We start from the raw sequence: 24,019 nt of genomic DNA on the forward strand, positions 1-24,019 counted from the left end.
TGGTTAAGGTACACGAAAGAGCTTCGGCCGATGCGACTATCGCTTGGACCGACAGCAGACAGCCAATCCCAGATGCAGCTACAACCATCTACATCCTAAAGTAGCCTTACCGAGGTAGTGACTAAATCGGACTGTACATCAGCATACTGGAGATACAGTAGATAGCATCAAGAATGAGGCAATATCGGACTAGTATACGTGGACTGGCCACTATGTTGAAGAAGTGATATCAAAACTGTCTTCCATCTCGACACTCCCCAAGAAATGGATCTTTAACAACATCACTCAACTGATATCTCAACGACAGACACATTCTACATATCTAGGTATTCAACATTTACGCAACCAACACAGTATTCGTTGTTGAGACCGAGCCGTCACAATGGCCTCCAATTCAGAACCCCAACGCGAGCAACATGAGCCAGTTGCCATTGTCGGCATGGGTATGCCCAATACCATTTCCTTCTACCCCTTCAAGCCACCCATAGAGAAAAGAAGGCCCTGCTAATCTTTCAACCAACGTATAGGATGCCGTTGGCCCGGCGGTAGCCACACTTCAGAACAGTTCTGGAACTTCCTCTGCAACAAGGTCGATGGCTGGAAAGAGTTTGACGACCCACGCTTCTCGTCCAAAGGCTTCCACCACCCAAACTCCGACCGCCCAGGAGGCTTTGCCATGAAGGGGGCATTCCTGGGTCGGGATGATGCTAGGCTGTTTGATCACAGCTTCTTTGGGATGACCCAACTAGAGGTGGAGACAATGGACCCTTCACAGAGAAAGCTGCTCGAGTGTGCTTATGAAGCCATTGAGAGTGCTGGCGAGTCGCTCGAGAGTATATCTGGGAAACGGACTGGTGTTTTTGTTGGCAACTTCTGCCTTGAGTAAGGATTTGACTTTTACCTTCCACGCTATAAGATGCTAGACTGACCAGAATGAAGCCATTGGACATTGCAGTCACGAGACTGGGATAATCCGAGACCGTATGCCTTTGTGGGAGCAGGCACCAGCATTCTTGCCAACAGAATCAGTTACATCTTTAATCTCCAGGGACCAAGGTATGATCCACTGACCCACGCAATCTTGCGGTCTATTGCTAACATATTACTGCAACAGCTTGACCATTGACACAGCGTGTTCGAGCTCCATGTATGCCGTCCACTGTGCTGTCAATGCTATCCGTGCCGGAGATTGTGACTCTGCTATCGTGGCTGCAGGCAACTGGATAGCAGACCCTACGGTCCAGATAGCCCTCGATAAGCTCGGTGCTTTGTCTGCGTCGTCGAGATGCCACACCTTTGATGCCAGAGCCGAAGGCTATGCACGTGGAGAGGGATGGGGAGCCATCTACCTGAAGAGACCCTCGACCGCTTTGGCGGATAACTCGCCTATCCGAGCTTTTATTCGAGGCAGTGCTGTCAACTCTAATGGGAGGACTGGTGGAATCACGAGGCCCAGTGCTCTCGGCCAAGAGACGGTGATTCGTGAAGCATATCGCAATGCTGGTGGCCTTCCGTTCAAGGACACCAGTTATTTCGAATGCCATGGGACAGGCACTTATGTGGGAGATCCAATCGAAGTGTAAGGATGATCTTCCAAACCATGAATTGTGTTGGTTGCTAACAGAATATTGCAACAACAGTGCGGCCGTGGGCAGGGTCTTTGCCTCGGTGCGAGAGCCAAAGGACCCACTCCTTGTCGGATCAGTCAAGAGCAACGTGGGACACGGGGAAGGTGCAAGTGCTCTGGCGTCCATCATGAAAGTGGTGCTGGCTCTGGAGCGCGGTGCGATTCCGCCCGTTTACGACCTCCAGACACGCAACCCCAATATAGACTTTGACGCCGCCAATGTGCAGCCCGTCACGGAAGTTACACCGTGGCCCGAGGGAAAGATCCGACGTGCGTCTATCAACTCATTCGGATACGGTGGTGCCAATGCGCATTGCATCATCGACCATGTCACCAACGTCTGGCCGGATTATGTCGCTCCTGGCGTTTTCAACAAGAGTAGGACGGTGACCAACGGTCATACCAACGGCCATGCCAATGGGCATACAAACGGATCGACAAACGGTCACACAAATGGCAATGGCAATGGCACGTCAAATGGTCATCAGAACGGTTCTGTCCAACACAGTCCCGTCGTCAAGATCAAGACGACTGCCGTGCCCGGGGCCAGCACTCGCCAATCTGTTCTGCTTCCTCTCTCAGCGCACAATGAACAATCCCTCAAGCTCAACATCGAAGCCTTGGCCAAGGCTCTTGACCAGTTCCCCTTGGCCGATGTCGCATACACACTCGGTAACCGTCGGTCTAAATTCGCCCAGCGATCCTTTGCCATTGTGGACAAGGATAATGTCGCCAACGACCTTCTCAGTGTAATCGACAAGAAGCCGACCAGAGCTCCGCTGCATACCGCCAGTCTTGGATTCATCTTCACTGGACAGGGTGCTCAGTGGCATGCTATGGGGTCGGACCTTTTCCAGTACCGCATCTTCCAAAACACCATCCAGCATCTTGACCATGTCCTCGGCACGCTCTCCAACGCCCCTGCGTGGTCGTTGTACGATATTCTCTCTGGAAACTGCGATCCCTCCTTGATCCAAACCGCCGAGGTCTCACAAGCTGCCTGCACGGCTGTTCAAGTCGCCCTTATCGACCTTCTTGCTTCCTGGTCTATCCGTCCTTCAGGTGTGGCTGGGCACTCATCTGGAGAGATCGCTGCTGCCTATGCTTCTGGTCGGATCACTGCTGCCGAGGCCATAGTCGCTGCTTATCTCCGTGGCCAGGCTGTCTCCAGAAACAAGCAAACAGGTGCCATGTTGGCTGTCGGGCTTGGATTCGATGACGTTGTCAAATACCTCGACGGCAAAGAGGACGAGGTCAAGGTGGCTGCCATCAACTCCCCTGGTAGCGTGACCCTATCCGGAGAGGAGCCCACCGTTGACAGCATTTCGGCGGCCATGACAGCGGATAGTGTGTTTAACCGGAAGCTCAAGACCGGTGGCAATGCCTATCACTCACACCACATGATCCCCATCGGCCGCGAGTATGTCGAGCTCTTGACCGAGGGGACCGAGCACCTTCGTAAACTTGGCCTGGCCTCGTCCGATGATGCCGCCCGCTACCAGCCCACACTCTGGGTCTCCTCCGTAACTCCCGCGAAGAGCACATCCGGTCTCGGCAGTGATGATCTCGCTTCCTACTGGAGAGCCAACCTCGAGTCCCCAGTTCGTTTCTCAGAAGCGGTGGCAGGTCTGGTGCAGAACGCCGACGGGGTTCCTATCCACGCTCTCGTCGAGATTGGACCTCATCCTGCGCTCAAAAGCCCTCTTGAGCAGATCCTGAAGGCAGCGGGTGTTAAGAATGTTGCGTATGCTGGGTCAACACTGAAGCGAGGAGAAGGCGCTCAGACATCGATGCTGCAACTTGCTGGCTCGCTCTTCGCTCTGAATAGTGAAGTGAACATTGCGGCCGTGAACGCGGTTGAATCTTCCCACGATGGGAAGGGAGATCTGGAGCATGGCGTTACCTGTGTTGACCTACCACCGTACCAGTATACCTACGGTGGTCTCAACTACCACGAGAGTCGGGCAAGCAAGGAGTATCGCTACCGATCTATTCTCCGACACGATCTTCTGGGATCCAAGATTGCGGGCAATGCCAAATTTCGACCACAGTGGCGAAACATTCTTCGTCTCAAGGACGTTCCCTGGCTCGGTGACCACAGGCTCTTGTCTGATGCTGTTCTGCCTGGTGCAGGGTATCTGGCCATGGCCATCGAGGCTATTGCCCGTATTCACAACGAGCTGCCTTCCAATCCCCCCATCGAAGGCTTTGTGCTCGCCGACGTATCCATCAAGAAGAGTTTGGTCATTCCAGAAGACGATTACGGCGTTGAAGTCTTGACCAGCTTGGAACTTGTTGACGCGCAGACACCAGCGTGGGCCACCTTTTCCATCAGCTCCGTGGGCAGAGAAAGCGAAGAGTGGATGGAACACTGCACTGGTAGAATCAAGGTCGCTCTTGAGGGCTCAGATGACTCCGTGGAGAAGACTGCTGTTGTGCCCACCACCCAAAGGGCTCTTGATGGGCGGGTTTGGTATGAGAAGTTTGCCGAAATTGGTCTCGGTTACGGAGAGACCTTTCAGCCAATCTCTTATATCCGCAGTGATCCCACATCCAACGTCGCAGTGGCAACCCTCAACTTGCGGTCTACAGCCGGGCTTATCAAGGATGGGGAGTCGGCCTATCCCTTGCACCCTGCTTCCCTTGATGGTGCCATTCAGCTGGGTCTGATCGCCTGCCACGCCGGCCGTTCTGAGGACGCCACCACGGCATTCGTGCCGGTCCAGCTTCCGCGGCTCTATCTGTCGAACAATATCAATGACTTGGCCGGAGACAAGTGCACCGTTATGGCCCATGGCGAAAAGCGTGGTATTCGTGGTGCTCATCTTGACCTGCAGTTGCTCGGGCCTAATGGTGAAGTGATGCTTGATGCCGAGGGTCTTCGGTGCATCAGCTATTCCAGTGCAGCCAAGACCACCGAGGACAGAACCTTTAGCAGCCCTTTCACTCGGCTGGTATGGAGGCCTGACATCCGCACTCTGCGCAATGGTCGTGCTCGCGAGATGTACCCTCCCCCAAGGGATAATGTCAAGAAGGCACCATCGTGGGGTATCACCAACAAACTAGCCCACTTTGTCGTTTACAGCATGTACATGATGTACGGCACGCTCCCTGAGGATGACATGCCTAAGCCCTCAGGGGATGTTGGTCATTTCTTCGACTGGATCAAGCGAAAGGGACACAACGACAACTCTGAACTCATGCAAGAAGCTCGGGAATATGCCAAGCAAGGTCTTCTTCTCAACAAGATCGACGAGCTTGTCAGCGAGGCCCCGGATGTCATTGAAGTTCAGGCTGCCAAGTTGCTCCATGACAGCATGGCCGACATTCTCTTTGAGCGCAGGACCGGTATTGATGTGCTCATCAGTGAAGGTCTCTTGACCCCATTGTACAAGGAGGGTCTCCTCATGACGGGTATCTATCCTCAACTTCACAATGTTATCGCTGGTGTTGCTCATAGCAACAGCCATCTGCGTGTTTTGGAGATTGGTGGAGGTACAGGTGGCGCCACCCGGATTGCCATGAAGGCCTTCAATGGACTTAATGGTATCAAGTCTTACAAGGACTACACCTTCACCGACATCTCGGCCGGATTCTTGTCCGGAGCCCGCGAATCCATGGCCGACTTGCGGGATGTCAACTTTTCCGTGTTTGACATTGAGGTTGACCCTGTTGAGCAAGGATATGTTGAGAAGAGTTATGATCTTATCATCGCCTGTCAGGTCCTTCACGCCACCTCCAACATGAAGAGGACTTTGACCAACTGCCGAAGGCTTCTCAAGCCTGGTGGACAACTCGTTCTTGTTGAGACGACGGAGAACTTTATCGTTCCAGGTGTGGTGGTCGGTACCTTTACGGGCTACTGGAGTGGTATCCCTGACGGTCGAGTGGATGCGCCTTTCCAAAGCCTTGCATCTTGGGACCGGACTCTCAAAGAAGCTGGGTTCCAGGGGCTAGATGTTGTCTTGGACGACTTCCCCGAGCCTCACAACACAACATCCGTCATTCTCTCTACTGTACCACCAGAGGAGTTTCCTGTCTCTGGAGAGGGCACTGTTCATCTTCTTCATTCGGGCAGCGAGGCACCTGCACTTCTTCAACACCTTACTCAGGAGTTCCAAGGCCGCGGCATTACTGTCAAGCCCGGCACCCTTGACGGCATAGGCGAGCTTCCCTCAGAGTCTCGTGTGGTGGCCCTCTTTGACGATGGGCATCTCCTTCTCAACGCAAGCGAGGAGGACTTCAGCAGGTTTCAGCAACTGGTCAGGCAGTCGTCAAGTCTGGTGGCGATCACGAGCTCTGGAGTAGCCAAGGGCCTGAGTCCAGATGCTGCTGTCATTCCGGGACTGCTCCGTGTGCTCCAGAACGAGAATCCCGGGGCTCAGTACATGTCTGTTGACATTGCGGCCGACAATTTCACCATCGAAGCGGCCGAGGACCAGCAACACTTTGCCAAGTGCATCGCCGACTACGAGTCTGAGCTTTATGGCGCTACTCGGTCTCCGCCGCTGGACGACCTCGAAGGCAACCCCAAGGATCGTGAGCTTTCCTGGCAAGACGGTTACTTTTCCGTCAGCCGTCATGTCCCTGATACAGGGTTCCACTCCCAGCATGGCCTGGATAGCAAGAAGTTCAAACCTGATACCATGCCTCTGGGCAGCCAGGGTGCGGTGAAGGCGACATTTGAGACTCCTGGTGTGATCAACTCATTGTGCTTCGAGCCATACAAGGAGATTCTTCAGCCTCTCCCAGCTGGCTTCATTGATGTTGCTGTTGCAGCTGTCGGTCTCAATGCTCGAGATCTCGACACCTGGACGGGTCGTTTGGACAGCGATCACTTTTCTTCAGAGTACTCGGGCGTCATCACTGCAGTCGGTGCCAACGTTGACGGCCTGAACGTCGGCGATCGTGTGTGTGGTTTGGGCAAAGGCCAGTTCGGAACTGCCACCCGCGTACCGGCTGCCTTTGCAAGCAAGGTTGAAGATGGAGATGATCTCGTTCAGATAGCGTCCTTGCCGCTGTCTTCTGTGACAGCAGTCTATGTGCTGGATCACGTCGCTCATATTCGCAAAGGCCGGTCGATTTTGGTTCAGTCTGGTGCAAAAGATGTCGGGCTCGCACTCATCTCTCTTGCCAAGGCTAAGGGCGCTCAGGTCTTCGCTACTGCAGAGACCAAAGAAGAAGCCAGGTTCATTGTTGAGAAATGCGGCTTGCTCGAGTCTCATGTCTTGGCTGGAGCCACAAGCCTGGCTGCTCTTCAACATGCGGCTCAGCTGACAGCTAGAGGAAAGTTCGACGTCATTGTCAGCACTGCATCGAGAAGCCATTACCTGGATTCGTATCTGCAGGTATTGTCGTCAGTAGGTCATTTGGTGGAGCTGGATCCTCAGGCTGTCGACTCGACACAGTTTACCAGCATCAAAGCTTCCTATAGCTCAGTCGACATATTTTCTGCCGTCGAGTCGGACCCAGGGCTTGGCCAGGAGCTCATGCAGGCTGCCAATGAGTACTATCGTCAAGGCATCGTCACTCTTCCTCCCAATGTGACGACCACCGATATCTCTCAACTCTCGACTGTCATTGGCGGCTTCAACAACCTCATTGGCAAGCTGGTGGTGAGATTTGACAACCCAAGCAGTTGGGTGCGAATGATTCCCGCTGCACCAGCTGTCACATTTGATCCTGATGCTGCCTACGTCATCGCTGGCGCTCTCGGAGGTCTCGGTCAGTCTCTTGTTCGCTGGATGGGTGACAGAGGTGCCCGGCATCTGGTTCTTCTTTCTCGTCGTGATATCTCGACTGTGCCTGATGCTCAAAAACTGGTCAACACTCTCGCCAAGCGCGACATCCACGTCGAGTCTTTTGTGTGCGATGTGAGCAGCAAGGAGCAGGTCGACACTGTGATTCAACAAATCTCGGCTGAACGTCCCATCAAAGGTGTTGTTCACGCGGCGGTCTCCTATCTGGACCTCACCTTTGACAAGCTCTCGGCATCAAGATGGAATGACGGTCTCTCAGCCAAGGTCCAAGGAACCAAGAATCTCCATGAGGCCACCTTGCCCATGCCTCTCGACTTCTTCGTCATGACCACCTCGGCCTTGTCTGTTTTTGCGTTTGCCACACAGGGTGCCTATACCGCTGCCAACAACTTCCAAGACGCATTTGCCCGGTATCGACGCAACCTTGGTCTCCCTGCCTCGACGGCCTCTTTCAGCTTGATCAAAGAGGTCACAGAAGTCGGCACCAGCGACCTCACGGTGGACCTCTTTGAGCGCAACAAGACCCTCACCTTGACAGAGTCGCAGTTCCTGACCATGTTTGAGCCAGCATTCCTCAACAACACGACACACACAACTGCTGGAGCGGCGGCCTGGTCTGGCAAGGACGATGATCCGTTGTCGGCAGCCAACTTGCACACCTACATGGACCCAGCAGCCTTGATGACCAAGAAGCGACAAGACACCTCATCCTCCCAGGCAACACCAAAGTGGTACACCGACGCCCGCATCTCCCTCATGATGCGCGCCTTCCTGGATGCCCAACATCACGAGTCAGCCAGCTCCGGCGCGGCTCTTGATACAGAAGGATCAAAAAACACGCCTGCCTCAATTAGAAGGAACTTTGAGGCGGCGGTTGCGGGCCGTGACAAGGCTTCCACAGTGGAGTTTGTAGAGGACGCGATTACTCACGTGGTGGCGGACATGTTGTTTGTTGATGTGGAGGGTATTGACCCGGCCAAGTCGGTGGCGGACTTGGGAGTGGATAGTCTGATTGCGGCGGAGTTGAGGAACTGGTTTTTGCAGGCGTTGGGGACTAGTATTAGTATGCTTGATTTGTTGGACCCGAGTGTGAGCATTAGTTCGAGGGCGGAGGGGATTACTGAGAAGGCGATTGAGGTGAAGGGGTGAAGGGGATGAGTTTGGGGATGGCGTTTTGGGGTGATACAGGGTTGGGGCGTTTGGTTTGTGGTTTACCTTGAGGCGTTAATCCTTTTAGAATGATTGAATGATTAGATTGATACACGTTTTCACCAGGTGCTTGATTCTTCTATGCCACACACGTAGGTACCTATAGAGCATTCTGCCATGCTTTTAACTGCTACTTCTGATTCGACACCCTGCAATCTCCTCAATTCCATGTTACTGATTCACTCGCAACCATGCCAACTATCTTCCTATCCGCTGTGTTTTGGGCTGACATGTCCTACGTCAGGATCATCAACCCGTCAATTCTGGAACCGCGCTTAGAGCTCAGAGGGACCCTCAAGAGAATTCTTTTTCGCCACGCGGCTTCGAGGCGCATTTTCCGATCCTTCATCACGCAAAGCTGTTGCTGGCTGAATTTATTGTTCCCCCGGGTGCCATCTTCACACCATTTCAGGGTTTCATTCGCCAGTTCCAAGGCCCTGGCGGTTTGGCCATCCAGGTCGAGATAATAGACGAGATGGTCGGCGCCAGAAGCATCTCGGGATGGTCAAGGCCCAGAACATTCACACCTGTCTGTAAAACATGGTGCAGAAGATCGAGTCCTTCTTCTCTTGTGTCCGGCCCTTCCATCAGGCTACTGGCCAGGTTACTCTGGCACTCCAAAACGAGTAGATCTTTGTTCCCGACCTGCTTCTCGGTCTCTTGGCAAACCTCGCGCCATAACAATATTGCCCCGGCCAGGTTTCCCGTTTCCCGCAGGATGTATGCTAGACTTGCCTTGTACTGTAGTGTATCCGTGTGATGCCTGCCAAGTACACGTTCACTCCTCTCGACCACGTCCGTCTGCATGACCACTGATCGATCTCTTTCGCAGGTGGTTGCTAGTGCTGTGGCAAGGTGACTTTGGCTGCGCATGGTATTCGGGTGGTCCTGTCCCAGAATATCCATACGCACTCTGAGCAAGATCTCACCCAACTCAACCCCGTCGCGTACGTTTAGTTTTCATACTCCGAGCAGCCATACTAGTAAATCCATGGTAGACATTGTTTCCACATGACCCTCACCAAAGTGTTCTTTTTCCAGTGTCAAGCACTGTTGAAAGCAAGCTGTCCCTTCGTTGTAACCACCATTTACGACGTGATAGTATCAAACGTAGTAAAGAAGCCGGGATCGTTCAATATCAATCTCTCTCTGTAAGCCAGAAGAGCTGCTCGTAGACTTGTAGTTGAGAATAAGATCTACATGTGGCAAGAGTGATTGACATCAGTGTCCACCAATCAGCATTAGAATCCTCCAGCCCTTTGGGAAAGCGCCGCTTAATTGAACGAAGAGCCGCGAATGCCCAGTTGTTCTCTTCATCAAGGCCGTCTGTTTTGAGCCACCACCTCGTGGCAATCTGGACCAAACGATGGGTGCTCAGGGTCTGCCTCGGTGGGTTGCCGTGGACATTAACCAAAGAATAAGCGCGTAGAATAACCAACGCCTCCCCGGCATCATCTTCTGTGATTGTCTCTGCTTTCAGGCTGCCTTGATCATCACGGTAGTCGTAGTCAACATCCTGTACAAGTATAACAGGAATGCTCTGATTTTGAAAGAAGCTCACAAGATAGAGCAATTTGGCGGCATGCGGATTTTGTTTGGCGACAGCCCTGAACGAGATAGACCAGGTTTTGGGGACTGACACAAGAGACTTCTCCTGACGACCGTGATCTGTGAAGTCAAATGACAGGAGCTTTGAGCTGCGTAGTATTGCTGCCGTGGTATTCCTCTAGATACTCGCCGATGGTTATCTCACGCGTCGAAATATATGCCAGCGCTTGGGTCAGTGCCAAGGGAATGTGCTCTAACGCTTCGACCAGCTTTCTTATCACCTCATCATCCTGTGGGAGCCCTTCTTCCATTCGTGTTTTGACCAGTTTTGGGATTTTGATGAAGGCTCTCGGACTCGAATTGGTCACCCGCCTTGCAATGTCTTGTGATCTTGTTGTTAAAGAGCAACCTGCCGCGAGGCTTTTGTGGAATGCAACCCCATAGTGTCTTGTCACTGGAGACGTGGTCCTGGATGAGGCTCTTTGGGTCCTCGACATTGTCAATGACCATGATCCAGGGGTTTTTGTATTGGTATTGTAGCCGGTCATGAACAATCATGACTTTGTCGCTGGTCGAGTCGCTCCGTTCAGTCAAACCGCGGTGGTTTGCAATGAGAGTAAATGACTCTTGGAGCCTGGTCGCTGTGGCGGCGTGGATCCAGAATACCGAAAGCTTTCCCCGCGCCCTGCAACAGTATTCCAACGCAATTTGGGATTTCCCGATACCCCCAAGACCACAAAGGGCAGCTTGGGGTTGGCTGCCGTCTTTGCCAGTGAACGTTTGGTCGAGGTTTTCAACGATGGAATCTCTACCGACGAACGATGGATTTCGATCAAATGGAACGAGCCAGAAGGGATTTGACTTGTTGTCATCGGGTGACGATTTCGACTCCCCAGAACCAATGAGCCAGACGACATGAAACTCCGGAACGTTGATGTGTTGCTTGATTGCAGATTCAAGAGTGTTGATCTTTTTGTCGAGGACCAAGCTCACAAATGCCTTCTGGAATCGGCGACCGACGGGAGAGCTCTCTCCAGCAATGCACTCAGCGCATCAGCTGCCTGAGAACACTCCTTGATGACAAGAACGAGACTAGCTGCCGTGGGAGATTAAAAAACACCAGCGATGGCCCGGTCCTTGATTTTATCCAGTCCGCTCACAATGAGCGGGAGCTTCGCCTTGGCATGGCGGAATGCTCGCGGGATTTCATCGAGGGTGCCATGGAAGTCAGAGAAGCCTTTAATTGTTTTGGAACCCACTTCGATGAACTGGACAATCGCAGTTGCCAGGCCGACGGCTGTCACTGGATCCATGTGTGGCAATGAAAAGATGATGACTGGAAGTTAAGTGTAGCTGCCAGGCCCAACGACCCCGGCCTCATCTGGAGGGGATTTCTAACACAAAATCTCCTCCAATCAGATATATCGACGCTGATTACGTACCCTGCCTTCCTGTAGAACCTTCGCGCCGGACCGTGACACTGTTTGTCTTCCATAGGTACCTAGTAATATTTCGGTACCACAGAAAAGGTCCTTCCTTGGGGCAAGTGTAGGTCTTCAATTATTCTTGTTGCTTTGCGCTTTATAATCAGTGTCTATCACCTAAATGCCTTATTTCCAAACACGCCTTACCGCTCGCATGGTCAATTCACCCGCCCTGAACCTTTGCAATGTCTGTGCTCGCAGAAGTCCCGTCACTCGAGGCGGCCGCTTCTTCATCCCTCTTCTTCGCTACGCCTGGTTTCTTAATCGGCTTCCAATCAAGCACAAATGTGACAAGAAACGCACAACTGGCAGCAGCCACACTGATGTAGTATGTGTTCCTGAGGCCCAACACATATGCCGCAAGTACCCGTTCCACAGCTTCTGGACGCCCGATCCTTTCCAACACCTGCCGAATCTGCGATGCGCCACTGTTCAGAATAATCGCAGGGTCAATTCCTGGAGCATCCCGCAGCATGTTGGTGATCAACCCGTTCTGAAAGACAGTTTGCGACACGGCAATGAATACCGCTCCCCCGAATGCCTGGAAGAACTGGACACATGCCGTGGCTTGCGCGATCAGTTCTTGAGGTAGACAGTTTTGCACGACGACTATTGGTGCCTGGAAGCAGACACCGGTTCCGAATCCCATGATGATTTGGTATCCGAACCACTTTGCAAAGGGGGTGTCGATCCAAAACGTGGCAATCAGTGCAGCGCCAGTCGTGAGGAAGGCAGTTTCAACAAACATGACGATGTTGTATGATCCGATGGCCGTGACGATTATACCACTGAGCACAGACGATACGACCATGGCTATCAAGAAGGCGAGGAGCTTGATACCTGCCTCGACTGCATTGTTGCCCTGAACAGCTTGGAAATACAGTGCTGTGACCAGCTGTTAGTGAGTTAGGCACCTCGCCAAGACACCGAAAAGACTTACACAAATAATAGACCATCGGATAGAATGACGCGCCAAAGAACATGGCAAACATCATAGCCGCAAAGACGTTTCTGTTCCTGAAGAACTGCGGTGGAATGATCCCCTTGTCCTGCTGCCAAACCTCGACTCCCGCAAACACAGCACCTCCCACACTCGCCCCCACGAGAAGGCCAATGACTTTCGAATCACTCCACGGATACTCAAGCCCTCCCCACTGCAACGCCAAAAGCAGCATGATCACGCTGGGAAGCATGATTACCGTGCCTACCAGATCCAGCTGCAAAACCCTCTCCATCCTCTCCTGCGCAGGCAAACCAGAATCAGGCTTCTTGACCCGGAGAAAGAAAATAATGACCGCCATCGCCACGCCTCCAATCGGGAGATTTATGTAGAAGCACCACCTCCAAGTCACCTTCTCGGCAAAAACACCGCCCAGCAACGGCCCGGCCACGCTTGATATCCCCCAAAGCGCACCAACCCCACCGAAAGCAGTCGGTCTTTTCCGGAGCGGCAGCAAGAGTCCAACGATGAAAAACGACCCGCTGAATATGCCTGCTGTACCCAACCCTGCGATCGCCCTGCCAACGATGAATACTGTCGAAGTCGGTGCCACGGCTGAGATCAGACTCCCCAGCTCAAAGAGAAAGACGGCGCTCAGGTAGGTGATTTTGATGTCAAAGAGTCGGTAGATTGTTCCATAGAGGGGTTGAAGGGCGGTCATGGTGAGAAGGTAGGAGGCGCCATACCAGCCGATGTCGCGGGTGGAATCGAACTCGGACGTGATGGATCCCAAGGCCGGGGCGATAATTGTCTGATCGAGGGCGACGAGAAATATGGCGAGGCAGAGGGATAGGAGGACCAGCCAGAGTTTGAGGCCGTGAGGGTATTGTGACTCGTCATCTTCTGAGAGAGCATCGTTTTCGGTGGGTGTGGTAGTGTGTCCTGAGGCCTTCATGATGGCTGATGGAGCCAACTGTGTTCCATTGCTCCCGCTTTGGGGACCGGCGGTGAGGACGGTGGTATCTGGGGGAAGCTCATCCTGAAGAGGTTTTGCGGTGGCAGCCATGTTGGGCAGCGTGTGGTTGGCCAAGATGTATAAGCATAACGGATTTATTTGGTCATGGCGAGGTTAACTAAAGTAGGTCAGTTGACTAAACAAACACTACCGCGAGGCGGATGGAGGGACACTAGGAAACAACCACTCCAGATGTGAGAGAATGGGCACCATTGTGTTTCTGGGCTTGCGTCTGTGTTGCGGCCCGCTCCACATTCACACCAGCGCATTCGAGCCTACGTCCAAGCTTCCCGGACAGCACCAATGGCAGGAGGGAATTCGAACACATTCTCCATATCCTTTCCACGTCGACACTCTTAATAATCAACAAGCTTCTCTCACCCCCTATGAGACATGGGGTGTTAGGTGTACACCATGTTTCGGCCGAAGGCATCCCTGGGTTTCGGCTTTAACCACGCCGCAAGTTTCTAATCTGTCAGGGGCAGCGTCCGCTAGGATCACACCCCTGTGTCAATATCGAGCTGTCGTGGCTGCTGCGCCGGCCCCAACCCTGACAACTGGACTGAACCCCTGACCCCCTGAATCACTGAGCCCATTATTGTTGGCTGATGAATGAACGAGGAGACTTCTCAAGCCATTATCCAAGAAAGAGATACTATTGAGTCGAAGCTAGATCTGCCATTCTGTTTCATGCGTCATCCATAATCAATATCAAACTTTCTAGATGCCTTTCATCTTTGGACTTGGAAATGTGGGTTTGGGGTGTGTTGCAGGTCGGCGTCACCAACACGATCGCATTGAACCCGAAGACATGGGACTGGATAGGTAGATGATCGGCACTACCTACACTGAGGTTCTGGATTTGAAACAAGCTTTGTGCAGGGCATGCACATATGGGTTGTGTCCATCAGAGCCACACCCAAGCCAAGTGTGAGACATCGAGGTTGCCAAAAGCCAGCTAAGGACGGTGGTGAAGGTACAAGGGATTTCTTGCAGACAGTTGGCTAGACCCACAGCAAACTACGGGTACCTTACTCATCTCCACGTCTTTGGACATTCCTCCCCACACCAAGATCCGCTCAGCTCCCGTTACCCCTTAATCACAGCCCTAACACCTTGACTGCCCCACACCGGGAAGGGGTTGAAAAAGTCATGGTCCCAAGCAATGTCCGCTTCTGTTGTTGCGTACAGCTCCATGGTTGGGAACACTCGATCTACCAGAAGAGCTAAAAGGACGTAAAGCTCACAGTACGCGAGGCTGGATCATGTCAGACAGGGTATCTCAGAAGACGGAGGGGGTTGGATGAAGTTACTCACTTGATACCAATACAACCTCTGCTTCCCTTGGAGAAGCTCAGCAATGCTCGGTCAAGGTCCTTCCGATGCTGATTCTTCTCATCGAGCCACCGTTCCGGAATGAAGGAGTGGGAGTCGGGGAAAATGCTCTCGTCGTGATGAGTGATCACGGCAGACATGCCGATCGCATAACCCCTGGGAATCACGTACTGGGCCTTTTCTTCCTTGTTGGCGCCCGGTCGCTTCCAGGTCCCTTGATAGAAAAGGTCCTCGGTAGGAGCAACGCGAGAGCTGCGGCTGGCGAGACCGTACGACAACCTCAGACCCTCGTAAAGGACAGCACCCAAATAGGGAAGCCCCTCCAACGTTTTCCAGTCTGGCACTTCGCCATTGTTTGCTCTCACAGCCTCCCTCACCTCATCTGTTAGTTTTCTCAAGATCTCCGGCTTCGTCAGGACATGATAGGTGATGACCGTCAACGCCCAGCTGACCGTTTCCGTGCCTGCCACAAAGAGGGAAAAGCCTTCTTCCACCAGGCGCTGGAGCGTCTTTTCGGCTGGCGGCAAATCCTTGTTTTGCAAAACCGAGCCGAAAACTGTTTTCTCGCTGTCGTCAACACCTTTGTCAAGATTTGCTTGAGCACGCTTGACGTAGTTTGGCATGTCGACGATAAGCACGTTAAAGAGAGTCTCCATGTCTTCTGACAGACGGCGAGTGAACCTAATTGTCTGTCAGTTCGGATGCAAAATTAGAAGTCAAGAGGCCAAATTCTTACATGGCCATTGCAAACCCGGCGTGTTTCAGCCATGGAATGAAACGAAACAAGTACACCAACTTCAGCTGCGCATACAGAGGCTCTCGGAAATTTGGCTCCCAACCTTTCTGAGCTACCAGTCCCAAGTTGTCACCGAGGCAGTAGCCCGTGATGACATCGGTGGTAAACAAGCTCAAGGCGGTAGTGACGTCGAACGGGGCCTCTTTTCCGACCGTGAGAATCTTGTCACAGAGACGCTCGGCCAGATCTCGGATGGTCGGCTCAAGACGGAAGACTTGGGCGCGAGAAAAGAACTTGTTCAGGGCGTTTCGGCGCACGCGGTGGAGGTCGTGGCTGGTTGTAGAAAAGGTCGCGTTTTCGGCACTGAAAAGGGTTTTGAGTCAGTGATTGGGAACTTCAAGGTGAATGTTGGCGTATTTTAAACTCACACGCCACTGCCTCGCACTTGATGCATTGGCTTGTCTCGCTTTCTGCTGCCTCCAGCGTATATCTCGTCAATGAAGTGACGATCAGCGCAGTGGACTTCGTGAGGATTGATCCGGACGATTGGTCCTGGAATAGTGTCAGCCATCGAATATTTAACCATAGACTGGCACAAATCACAAACCATATTTATCGTGCATCTTCTGGATCTGCTTGGTGTAGAGCCCTGACCTCACAACATCGTACCAGAATTCTGGTATGTATGTGGCCCTCGATAGCAGAGGTCCAGGAATGTGCGCAAGAGGGTGGAAAAACAGATTGTAGATCACCTTGACCAGGTGATAAGCCAGCCATGTCCCAGAGGAAACAAGAACAAACGATGTCAATATTTCGCCCGCTGTCCTGTTTCCACTGTAGGAGACAAACAGCTCTTGCAATGACGGTGACATATTGTTGAATAGTGAGGCTGAAATGAGCAGGTGATTTCAGTTCGAGACAGTGGCTAGGTAATCTAGAGCCTCAAGAGATAGACATGTCGGATATGTAAGACCCAATCTAGCACATGAATGCGGGGGGGGGCAGCATCTGATAGACTTGTCATGCAATGAGTACAGTGGCTATCTGCAAAGCGAAGCGACTAGGAGTGTGCTAACCAACTCGGCAGGAAATTCACCCTTGCTGAGGGGAATTTAGCCCGATCATACTTGAGGCTGCTCACACTGGGCAGCAGGAAAAGCCCACGCTGAATATCTCCCGGACCCGCAGCACGGAAGATGGACCACCCCGCCCCGGCCCGTAGACAGGGGTCCATCGGGCATCAGGCTGCATAGCGTAGATAAATATACTTAGCATTCGGCCGAGACTGTGAGCAGTACCTAGGTACCTACCTTGGCTTGAAGAGCTGTATGATTGGCCGTTAACCGCCGTGCAACCTGGATGATACGCGTGTGGAGACTTGCCACATTTGTTGGTTTGGGGCGCAAAAAGCTCAATAATACTCATGGTGAATGAAGACGTCTTATCCGGCTGAAGTGTAGATCTTCCTTCAATCGGTCATGAGTGAATAAGACGGCCCGGTGACGTTCTGGATAATCGACCATATCCTAATGATCTAGGCGGTACTTTTGAGCGTAGCGGCATGTATGTGTCAACGCATCCGGAGGACCGTAAAATAGGAAGGTAGGTTTGATCGTCTGCAGAACTTTGGGCGGTCGGCGGTGGCGAAAATATATCAGTTCAAGTAGGTATATACTCAGGTAGTGAGGTTAGTTGCTGTTCTCATTCATTACTCACTCTGTCCGTCCATTCAGCCACCAGAATATGTGATTACTTGCCTATATGCTCGGAATTTGTATCTTTGCAGATAGTGTGATCAATTAATCACCAATCCCTCTCACTACACCATTTTTTAATCGTAACATAGGTACACAACCTCGTGGCTGAAGCCACCTGACGTCACCAAAATGCTTGTCCCCAAAAGCACTCACCTCAATACCTGTACTTTTTTCTATACGTCTACTTACCACACACCTTCCCTGCGCATTACCCAATCAGGTAGTCCTGGTGTTGACCTGTGTTCTGACACAGATGTTGACTTGCGCCACGGACCATTAGCTCTCGTTGTAAGAATGTGCAACGACAACACCAGAACGGGAAGTGAGCATATAATGGCGAGAGTGCATCTCACGTTATCTATCAGATGATATTAAATGGCTGGTAACCAGTCGAGCATGGGGGTCCTGCGATTGCGTATTCGTGTATCATCAGCAATGATCACCAACATCGAAGCAGGTTGTCGTTGCTTGTTTCTCTCATTGGATGAGGAGATTGCTACCGTCCAGGCAGGACCTTCGATCAGTCCATGCATGTTCACGATTTAACTTTAAATCATGGGTTCGTGGGGGTTTGGTTCTAGAGCCCAAGTTGTTATCTGTGTACCATACGTAGGTACGTACCTGACCACAAAGGTGATTTGATGGATTGAAGTCGGGGTTCGGCAGGTAGATAAGTCGTTGTCCAGTTGAGTAAACACATGGGAATGACACGGAGATGCGTGCGTTCAATATAGAGGACGACAGACGTCCAGATGCGGGAATAGGTGAAAGCCAACTTTCTGCCACTAACTCCATTAGTTCATGCCAATATGAACCTGCTTGAACAATACCTTCGTATCAGTCGTGGTTTGATCTAAGGGTACGTGGACCGCAGGTAAAACTTCATTTATCTGACCCAAGCTTGTTCCTACGTCTTGTGATGCGGGCAGACGGCAGTTTGGGCAGCCCCTCCAGTTGCGAATAGTGCTCTTGACCACCTAACACAGAGGACTCGGAACATGGCCCACCTCGAAGCATTGGCTGTCCATCCTGTGCTGGCATACTGATCAGTAAGTAGGGTAGCGAGAGACATACGAGCAGGCCAGGTAGAAATCTTGTACGTAAAACAGCCTGGGAATGCATCTGAACACGTCGTTCAGGGAGCAATATCTCGCCGAGTGCTGACAGGAGTGGATCTCGAAACTGGAAGTTGTCGACAAGTTGTGGACATCGCCTTCCGACTCCCCGTTCAGGGGCAAATAAACTTCCATGAATGCCTGCTTTGGGGTTGGAGTGCAGAGCTCGCTTTTTCAGATGCAGGACGATCCCACCCCCCGGCGATGGGGGTGTTGACTGGTGGGGGGCTCGGCAGGGCTGGCGGCTACCTGTCAGAAAACCGGGGATAACCAGCAGAAAGCCCCGGTTTCGATTCTTCAACATCCTGAAGCGTTTTACTCCCCATCGCCAGCTCTTGCTTTTTCTTGGTTTTGTTTCCAGGTTGTTGAGAATGAGTTCCCGAAAACGTAGGTCAATCGCAAGCTGCTCCAACTGCTATCTCAGAAAGTTAGTAATTGCCCCGTACTTATCTCATCACCGACTGACTGACACACATTGTTGCAGGCAAAAGGTGGGTTTCACTGCCGATTCCGACCCCCGTCCCCGCCCTACCGCAGAAGCCCGTCCCCTGTTTGCTCCCCGTTAGCGCTACGGAGAGAAGAGAGCCAGCGCACTAACACCGCTAAATGCCCTGTAGTGTGATCGCACCAAGCCAGTTTGCACCTTGTGCAATCGACGTGGTGTCCCTGATGATTGCGTTTACTACTCCAACAACGACAGCCACACGTCCAGCCCGACGGCCGTCGAATCCCAACCCGAAGAAATAATACACAACCCAAGGCTTTCTGTTGCTCATGTTTCCAGACCCATCGACAAGCCAATACCACCCGGAAATGCCTTTGGCAGCGGTTTGGAGCGGGGGCCCTGGAGCGCGCGACACGAATGGTCAATATACGTCAGATCGTTAACTCCACCAACACCGTCGTCGAGACCTGTTCCGTCTCTTGCAGACTCGTTTGGATACTTCCAGTACTCCAACAGTAATACATTGGCATTGATTCAAAAGGTTGGTACATGACTACCTTGGTTGGACACTTCTGATCGTTCTTTTCGTCTACTATCTAGTTGGGAGCAGATCACCATGATCCTTCTTCCACCGCGACAACGCGCGAGCCGACCCTGTCCCCCGAAAGCACCGACGATGTTCACCGCATCCTGGAAAGAATACCCGACCGCCAAATCCTTGACTTCTTGGTCCAGTACTTTAGGACCGAGGTGAACTGGATGGAACACTTGGTGCATATCCCTTCGTTCTACCCGCAATATCAGGCATGGTTTGCGCTTGAGCAAATAACAACCGTCGCCGAGGTCGACTTTGCGATTCTTGTCTTGCGTCTCTGCTCCTACACCTTGCAATTCCTGCCGTCTCCCTTCTATACACTGGACAAGATTCGTGGAGTACTGCTGGCCGAGATACGGACGTGTTGCGACGAGACAGCCGACAGCCTCGCGAGCATTAGCACACAGACAGACAGCCGCGGATCTCTCGTTAGGACCCAGTCTTTGGCCTTTTATGCATTGCAGTGCCAGATGGAGGGGAAGACACGGGGTTTCTGGGAGGCTTTGAGCCGCGCTATACGGGTAGGACAGGATGCCGGTATCCATTGCGACGCTGTCAGTCATCACAAAGGCATCGACAGGGTAGAGCGGGAGATGAGACGGAGGACATACTGCAACCTCTTCGTCTGGGACTCGCTCCTTTCACGCCAACTGGATCGTATCCCGTTCATTCCTGGCCGCATGGAGGATGCAAACTGGCCAGACATACGTTTACTTGAGCCACCACGTCAGAGAGACACCGAAGGGGAGATCCCAAGTGGCATGGAGCCCGCCATTGCCGAGGCGCCAGATCCATTCACAGAACGCCTCCTTCAGGCCAAGTTGGCCGACTTTTGGCGCGGTACCGGGGTGGGACAGCGCGCCGATTACGACATGAGTCTCCGAGAAGATCTCTACGAAGTCTTCAGCCGCGAGTACATCGACCGACTTCCTCCTCCTTTCGCCCTCCACAACCCGGATGAACGGTGGGATGATCGTTTTCCCAAGCTGCGCCTCCAGCGTAAGCTTCTACATATGGCCATTTACGACTCAATATTGTGGAATTTCCGGCCCCTCCTTCTTCGCAAGCCTTCTCCCCTACCAGCCTACAAGTCCGTCATGTTGAGCTGCCAAAAGCGAAAGCTGGCGGCAGCGGCACTGTGTGCGCTGGAGGCAGTGACACAGCTTCACGCGCTGCTTCACGGCTGCCACACACGCCTCGCCAGCATTGTCGTCACCACCTTTGAATCGGCCGTGGTCCTCGTGTATCTGGCAGCTGACCAAACCTTCCCCGAGGACTGCCCCCCGCAGCATATTTCCCCGCCGGATGCCTTCAAATCGGACCCTTTGCAAGAGGGGATCTGCAAGGTCTCGCTAACTGTAACGCTGCAAGCGATCCAAGGGGCCCTGAAGCGACTCAAGATGCTTGCCGAAGTGAGCAGCATGGCAGACGTTGCAGCCACCACTCTGATACGCCTCATGAACAAGGTGGCGGTCTTGGCTACTGAACGGGAAGCACCAGAGCAGATCCACCACGCTTTCAGCAACAGGGCGGCAAGGCCGATGGTGCTTGGCACTACGCGGCCGCACGCCTCTTCGACCACTTCACTACCAACATCACATATGAGCAGCATATCACTACCACTGTCGACCTCGGCACCTGGAGCGAACAACATTAATCCATGGCTTTCAGAGACCATGTCAGACATGAGATCAGTGGACGAGTACATGTCCGGAATGAACGAGGCTATACATGCTACCTCCGGCTCAGGAGATATCTCAGGCAACTGGCCTTCTTTTGACCCGTCACAACTATACGGACCGGGGGTTTTTGGAATTTTGGAGGAGGCGTGAGTTGGAAGATAAAAAAGTTACCTGGGTACAACGAACAAGACTTTTCACACACACTCGCATACCTATTCTTGTTTCTTTTGCAACTCATCTCCACCGTAACTGCACGAACACAATATCACTTTTAGCCGGAGAGCGGACCGGAGTGGTTAATCCCGAAGGCTGTTGGCCATCTCATCGGCGATAAGAAGACAGTGCCAGCAAGGAACAAGGCAGCCATAGACACACCCCCCACACACACAACGACGAACAAAGCAATGCATCGACGATCGTATCCGCACAGCGAGTCGTCCTGTGTTCCCAGAGGGATTTTCATGATTCGAGCAATAAATACCACGATGCAAAAGATAAGCATAAAGTTTCTCGGGGAAACTTCGAAGTGCGAACAAGAGGGGGACCAATCGCGGCCAATAGTCGGCATGGAATCGTCGTTCCTCGGTCAAAAAGCAGTTGCCTCTTTGAAGAATACACGCCATCAACATCGATACACATGTAGGCTACAGCGCTCCCGGCAGGACCTTCCTGACTGGGTTCCATGTCAGCCGAAATCCGCCGGAAGTGAAGCCCCGGACCCTGGTCCGCGGGAAGACGGGATGGGGCGTCTTTTAAACAGCCTTGGCACCTGGGCTCCCCACCTTGCGCTTGGGGGTTTGGCAGTCAATGCGGTCAAAGTTCCGCTGTCATTCCGCCCTCGTTCCGTGGTGGAAGCAGCGGGGTTTAAGGCGATGGGTGAACCAATTGGCCTTTCTTTGCGAAGTTGGGTGTCAGAAGACGACGTGACGACCAAACAAACAGTCACAAGGAATTTCTCTCTCAAGGTGTCAGGACCCCAGATCAGCATGGGTCCAGCGCAACCCCCGTGGTGATAACCGCTAATGCTGTGCTAAAACGCTTGTCGTTGACAGATCCACCCTAGTTCCACGCCGCCGACCTTATTTTGACGACTTGGACTTGGCTTGCACTTGGTGGATGGTGAAGGGTCCACCTGTCGTCTTCTGGAATGCCATGGTGAGAGCCTCATTCGATTTTCACATGGCGAAAGACTACCCGAGCGCATGCGCTACCCAGCCTTGGCTGTGACCCTGCTTCCTGCGTGCCAGATCATGCCATTGTAGCCATGCGGAGATCGTGCGCTCGTGATTGGCATCTTGACGCGAGATGACTTAACCTTGGTGGTGATACAGCATTTAGTGTTACACGGCATGAAGCCAAAGATATGCACATGGGATGAACTGTTTCTATTCCACGTTCGGCCTGCCAGCATGTATTTGCATGCACCTCATCATCACCATTACTGGCCATTCACCAAGGCGCGTTGGTGCCATCGTACACGTTTGCCCTCCCCGGAGCGGGCTTGTCCCAGCCCTCGACGAATACCTTGGGTAGCTTCCCGTTGACTTCCTTTTGGCTCTTGTTGAAGATGATGTCGAGAGAGGCCTTGGCGCCCTGCTCAGCGGTCAAGTCGGCCATGTCACCACCTCCGAGCTCTGTCTTCATCCACTATTTCCGGATATTAGCATTCATCATCATTCACGGGACGCCGAGCAAACTTACGCCAGGGCAGAGAGCAATGAAAGTGAAGCCATCCTTCTCGTGGTCAAGAGCCCACTGCACGGTCAGAGCGTTGAGAGCAGCCTTTGTGATCTTGTACGCGGGACCAGGAAACTGAACAAAATGCTCTGCCAGACTGATGGAGCCAAGGGTAGTGGAAATGTTGGCCACCTTCTTCAACTGGCCCTTTTCGAGAAGTGGGAAGAAGGCTTGGGTTACCCAGTGAACGCCTTGGACGTTGACCAGGAAGCTGGAAGAGAGGTTGTCCCTTTGGAAGTGTCAGCGCTCGTTCAGAGGGAACCGATGGATCAAGAAGGCACTCACATGGACTTTGTCCCTTGGAACGCATATTCACAGATACCGGCATTGTTGATCAGGACATCGAGACCCTTGCCGCCGAGCTTGGCCTCTGTCTCGGCAGCGGCCTTCTTGATGGACTCTTGGTCTGTCACGTCAAGCTTGACCCATTCGGCACGGCCAGAAGAGCTGTTAACAACTTCACTGAGGGCTGAAGAGTCGCTGCGGGAAGAAGCGATAATTTTGCTGACTTTGGAAGTGGGCAGAGCTAAAAGCTCCTTAACCAGAGCCAAGCCGAATCCCCTAGAGGCACCGGTGATGAAGAAGGAAGCCATGGTTGTGAGTTTGTGTATGCAAGCTTGAAATGGTGTCGATTTCGTGCGTGCGTTAGTGAGTATGAGATTTCTGGTGGTTGTGTGGGCTATAGATGGACCTCACTCAGAATATGCAGTGGAGGAAATATGGGATACCCGATAATGTATAGCGGCCAAGCCAAATCACGGTACGCATGCGGTTAGCGCCAGAGACGGAAATGCAGGCCATTTCCTTGATCGCAGGATTTGTCAGCGAGGGGGTGGTTGAGAATGACCAATGGTTATGGTGGGGAATATACGGCTCGATGGTGGATGATCTGCCCTTCTTTGTTTGTTTAATGGATGCATTTGCGATGGCATATGAGGATGGATACAGTTCTATGATTGGACAAAGACAACGGGAGGATGCGTGGAAACTTTCGACCGATGCCCGATGGTTATGCCCGATATCCAATTGGATTTC

The 24,019-nt window shown here is 52.6% G+C and overlaps 8 protein-coding genes across 8 annotated transcripts; 2 read left to right on the plus strand and 6 right to left on the minus strand.

Annotated features, from left to right (window-relative positions):
• Positions 1-267: 267 nt before the first annotated feature.
• QC763_610330 (Type I Iterative PKS) lies at positions 268-8,692 on the plus strand. Its single transcript, XM_062914855.1, has 5 exons — positions 268-443; positions 528-882; positions 940-1,056; positions 1,115-1,579; positions 1,641-8,692. The coding sequence occupies exons 1-5, from the start codon at positions 383-385 to the stop codon at positions 8,533-8,535; spliced, it is 7,893 nt and encodes a 2,630-aa protein (XP_062763622.1). The 5' UTR covers positions 268-382; the 3' UTR covers positions 8,536-8,692.
• A 2,560-nt stretch (positions 8,693-11,252) lies between these two features.
• On the minus strand, positions 11,253-11,456 carry QC763_610345 (uncharacterized protein; the record flags this gene model as incomplete). The annotated part of the gene is made up of 1 exon (XM_062914856.1): positions 11,253-11,456. The coding sequence occupies one exon, from the start codon at positions 11,454-11,456 to the stop codon at positions 11,253-11,255; it is 204 nt and encodes a 67-aa protein (XP_062763623.1).
• A 334-nt stretch (positions 11,457-11,790) lies between these two features.
• Positions 11,791-13,889, minus strand: QC763_610350 (uncharacterized protein; the record flags this gene model as incomplete). Its single annotated transcript, XM_062914857.1, has 2 exons — positions 12,568-13,889; positions 11,791-12,512 (listed from the first exon to the last, which is right to left on the minus strand). The coding sequence occupies exons 1-2, from the start codon at positions 13,631-13,633 to the stop codon at positions 11,791-11,793; spliced, it is 1,788 nt and encodes a 595-aa protein (XP_062763624.1). The 5' UTR covers positions 13,634-13,889.
• A 549-nt stretch (positions 13,890-14,438) lies between these two features.
• On the minus strand, positions 14,439-16,525 carry QC763_610360 (uncharacterized protein; the record flags this gene model as incomplete). The annotated part of the gene is made up of 5 exons (XM_062914858.1): positions 14,439-14,840; positions 14,900-15,598; positions 15,654-16,016; positions 16,082-16,205; positions 16,261-16,525. The coding sequence occupies 5 exons, from the start codon at positions 16,523-16,525 to the stop codon at positions 14,672-14,674; spliced, it is 1,620 nt and encodes a 539-aa protein (XP_062763625.1). The 3' UTR covers positions 14,439-14,671.
• A 1,093-nt stretch (positions 16,526-17,618) lies between these two features.
• QC763_0100830 (uncharacterized protein) lies at positions 17,619-18,660 on the minus strand (the record flags this gene model as incomplete). The annotated part of the gene is made up of 3 exons (XM_062906398.1): positions 17,619-17,647; positions 18,032-18,189; positions 18,485-18,660. The coding sequence occupies 3 exons, from the start codon at positions 18,658-18,660 to the stop codon at positions 17,619-17,621; spliced, it is 363 nt and encodes a 120-aa protein (XP_062763626.1).
• A 480-nt stretch (positions 18,661-19,140) lies between these two features.
• On the plus strand, positions 19,141-23,915 carry QC763_610370 (uncharacterized protein). The gene is given in 3 exon segments (XM_062914859.1): positions 19,141-19,400; positions 19,406-19,511; positions 19,571-23,915. Coding segments are annotated over 3 exon segments (2,034 nt in total). The 5' UTR covers positions 19,141-19,299; the 3' UTR covers positions 21,398-23,915.
• QC763_0100850 (uncharacterized protein) lies at positions 21,892-22,235 on the minus strand (the record flags this gene model as incomplete). The annotated part of the gene is made up of 2 exons (XM_062906399.1): positions 21,892-21,916; positions 22,030-22,235. 2 exons carry the CDS (start codon positions 22,233-22,235, stop codon positions 21,892-21,894), a joined length of 231 nt encoding a protein of 76 aa, XP_062763628.1.
• On the minus strand, positions 22,697-23,834 carry QC763_610380 (putative secondary metabolism biosynthetic enzyme; the record flags this gene model as incomplete). Its single annotated transcript, XM_062914860.1, has 3 exons — positions 23,270-23,834; positions 22,949-23,213; positions 22,697-22,894 (listed from the first exon to the last, which is right to left on the minus strand). Exons 1-3 carry the CDS (start codon positions 23,575-23,577, stop codon positions 22,697-22,699), a joined length of 771 nt encoding a protein of 256 aa, XP_062763629.1. The 5' UTR covers positions 23,578-23,834.
• Positions 23,916-24,019: the final 104 nt, after the last annotated feature.

This window comes from Podospora pseudopauciseta, chromosome 6, assembly GCF_035222475.1.
Source record: "Podospora pseudopauciseta strain CBS 411.78 chromosome 6, whole genome shotgun sequence".
Classification (NCBI taxonomy): Eukaryota; Fungi; Ascomycota; class Sordariomycetes; order Sordariales; family Podosporaceae; genus Podospora; species Podospora pseudopauciseta.

Bases quoted from the DNA above. Each gene is read 5' to 3' on its own strand.
- QC763_610330 (XM_062914855.1), top strand. From the start codon at position 383: ATGGCCTCCAATTCAGAACCCCAACGCGAGCAACATGAGCCAGTTGCC. The intron at 883-939 runs GTAAGGATTTGA...ACCAGAATGAAG, and splicing joins GTTGGCAACTTCTGCCTTGA to CCATTGGACATTGCAGTCAC. The intron at 1,057-1,114 runs GTATGATCCACT...TTACTGCAACAG, and splicing joins TTTAATCTCCAGGGACCAAG to CTTGACCATTGACACAGCGT.